At 31.2% G+C, this 3,558-nt stretch overlaps 1 protein-coding gene across 1 annotated transcript in view; it reads left to right on the plus strand.

Annotated features, from left to right (window-relative positions):
- Positions 1-2,412: 2,412 nt before the first annotated feature.
- The window catches only part of LOC106766851 (putative ubiquitin-conjugating enzyme E2 38), a 4,487-nt gene continuing 3,341 nt past the window's right edge, over positions 2,413-3,558 (plus strand). Inside the window, exon 1 of the mRNA XM_014651621.2 lies at positions 2,413-2,576. Coding sequence (XP_014507107.1) covers positions 2,520-2,576 — 57 coding nt within the window. The 5' untranslated portion in view covers positions 2,413-2,519. The remainder of the gene's footprint in view (positions 2,577-3,558) is intronic.

Below are 3,558 nucleotides of genomic sequence, written 5' to 3' on the forward strand. Positions count from 1 at the left end.
CGAGAACACTAATCTCCAAACAAAAACTCAAAGCCTCAAAACTACTCTATTTTTAAAGCCCCTATTTTCCCGGATCTTACAATGAACGTGCTTATCACTAAAGGAATCCTGGCCAACCTTCTCGAAGATCGGTGACTATGGCTCTTCACCAAAGGAATCTCGCTCGTCCTTCTCGAAAGTCGATGACCGTGACTCATCACTAAAGGAATCTCGGTCGGCCTTCTCGAAGGTCGATGAGCATGGCTCATCAGTAAAGGAATCTTGGTCGGCCTTCTCGAAGGTCGGTGATCGTGGATCATCACTAAAGGAATCCCAATCGGCATTTTCAAAGGTCGGGGACCGTGGCTTTTCACTAAGGCCTTACCAAATGTCGGTGACCGTGGCTCTTAACCAAAGGAATCCCGCACAGCCTCATTAAAGGTTGGTGATCATGGATCTTCACCAAAGGAGCCCTGACTGGCCTCACCAAAATTTGATGATAGTGGATCTCCACGATATATCGCTTAAGGAAGATCAATACCCTATCTGGCTTGGTCGTTAAAGGCAAGACCTGTTTTAGTCTTCCAAGCACTCACCCTAATCAACGAACAAAAAGGGCACAAAGGCAAAAACCAACTAGAGAACTTGTCCTTATCAAGAGTAGCACGTGCATAACCCTTTCACATAATCAACATCATGCTTAGGCTTGGGGGCTTGTGTATCGTACGATCTCCCGAGCACCACCTAGGTCAACCACCGGCCGACCACTCAGGCCGACCACCAAGCCGACCACCCACCAGGTCAACCACATGGTTGGATTGTAAACGGTAATAACTCATTAAAACCCTAATGCAAATTAATGTGTGATTTGGCCGTCATTAGGCTAGTGAAAGGTAATGTCCATTACAACTATTATTAAAAGTCTCAAGTATGACTTTAAATTATTATGCACAATATACGCATCACTTGTTATGCTAACCGTTTGGTTATATTACTGACTTGAGCATCAGAGCGCCTTTGACAGGTACCTATCCACACAGCTTGGACAAGAAGGAGGGAAAGCGAACAACATAACTTGGGAGGACCACTAAGAAGCCCATCCGGTCTTCAAGACAACTTGGAGTGCTATGAATAAGAGACTTCAACCCACACTCAAAACAATTTTAAAAAATTATTAAATATTTGAATGATATTTTTTAATTTTGTTTTTAATTTAAAATTTAATAAATAATTAATTTATTTTAGTATTTTAATTAAATTTAATATTATAATTTATTGTTAAATCATATTAAAATAAATTAATTATTTATTAATTTTCAATTAAAAAATAAAATTTAAAAAATTATCAGGTTTTGAAATTTGTAACATTTTCAAAACAAATTTAACATATTTTTTTTAAATTTTCTTTTTTAATTTAAATATTAATAAATATATAATTTATTTTAATATTTTTATATGATTTAATATGTTAACATATATTAAATTGAATTTTATATTATTTATTATTATTTTATAATTATTAGTATTACAATTGTAAAAATGACTAAAATAATAACCTATATTAAAATAAACTAAATATTTTTTAAATTTTATAATAAAAGTAATTTATATTTTTTGTTAAAATTGAAAAAAATTAATTAAAATATTAAAATAAATTAATTATTTATTAAATTTTAAATTAGAAAACAAAATTTTAAAAATATATATTAAATGGATTCAAAAATTCGTTATAAATATCATATTTCGAAAACCATTTAAACATTCAACAGTTTTTAAAAATCATTATAACTTGAAGATTTCCAATATATATTTTCATAAAAATCAGTAAAAAGTAAATCAAAATTCGATTTTTTGAAACTGAATTTAATATACTTCTTTGCAAAAATTATTAAAATAAAAAATTAAAATTTAATTTTCGAAAATGGAAATTTAACCTCTTATAAAATCATTCTAATTAAATATTATCACTATATTCCCTTCAATAAAAAAAATTATACTCAGAAAAAAAAAGTCACCACTGTACCTTTAGATGAAAAAAACATATTAATGAACATTAATTAAAGAAATTAAATAATCATAATTAAATATAAATTCTGTTAAAGTATGTCTTTACTTTATCATATTTGTAATTTGTTATTTTTCTAATCAATGAGCATTAATATTTTCTTATAACGTGTAACCAAAAGGTGATAACTTTCTAGACAAGTAATGAATAAGTACAGTAATTTTACATTATAGTTTAAATTATGTATGATAAATATAAACAGATAGTTTATGTATAAAAAAACTATTGATTATAAATTTGAGTATGTGAGAAAACATCTATTTTTTCTTAACCTTTTAACATTTTTTTTTTCCATTTATTTATTTTTCTTAACCTAAACAAACATTTATTCTATTGAAGCATACTAGTGTAATATCTATAGTAGTTGGTACTATTATAAGCCCTTTTCTGGGAGTGTTGGAGTGGCTTTTCGTTTGCACTTGGGTGGTACCTCTCTCTAGTCGTGTTGTAGGGGTTCAGTTCAGCCTTTGATTCTATGGATCTTCACGAAAACCCCCAGGATTCTGGGATGAAGAAACGAAAGCCGGAGCAGGTACCATCTTATAACAATTCTCCTAAAAAAGATTCTTTTTCTTTTTTCATTTTTATTTTGTTTGGAATTTGGTGCAATTGTTTGTATCATTCATGTTTATTCTTGCTTTGATCATGGGTAAAGTTTGTTTTTTTATGGGCTTATGATCTTGTTCGCCTTGTGTCTCCCCTTTGGATTTTGACCTTCTTCCTTGATCGTTGGAATTTTACAAGCTCACCCTTTTTCGTGTTCTTTCTGATGAAATATGTTTTTTTATACCCTCTTTTCTTCTTTCGTTCTCCTGGTTTGATTTTTTATGGTTTTACGTTTCGCGTTATGCCACATCAGGTGTGTTGATCTGTGGTTGGTGTGCAACCCGACAATAGAAACGTGGCCATTGAATTTTACAGCGAAATTAACTAATGTGGGGGTTGGAACAATGCTTAAAATGCCATGAAACCTCCTCTTCTTTTCTAGGGATTCGACCATCAGCCTATCACTTTTGAAAATAGCCTAAAGACTGACCTTGAAAACATGTTTGTTAGTGCTTTTGATTTGGGAGTATGGAAGTATCTGTTGAGTTTTCTTTTTTTTTTGTTATATTTATATTACTGCTCTGAAAAACCATGAACCTTGTCTTTTTGTTTGAAGGCCACTTATACAGGCCTGCACATTTTGGGTATGATCCTATTCTGAACAACTAGTTTGTACATCTTAAATTCATAGACAAGGGTTTGCATCCCCCTAAAATAGTTAGTTTGATAAGCACCCTTAAAACTAGTTGTCAAGGGAGGAAAACCAATCGGCTAAGTTCACAGAACATCCCGTACTACTCAATGTAAGACTTAAGCACCTCATAATTTCTAAGTCCCTATAAGATTTGACTTACTAATTTTACATTGATGTGCAAAGTCAATCTTGCATATTATATTATGATGGGTTAATTTTCACGTGAATGAGGTTGAAAGAGAAAACATTTATTGAGTGAAAAAATGTGTGTGTG

This window comes from Vigna radiata, chromosome 7 (genome assembly GCF_000741045.1).
Source record: "Vigna radiata var. radiata cultivar VC1973A chromosome 7, Vradiata_ver6, whole genome shotgun sequence".
Classification (NCBI taxonomy): Eukaryota; Viridiplantae; Streptophyta; class Magnoliopsida; order Fabales; family Fabaceae; genus Vigna; species Vigna radiata.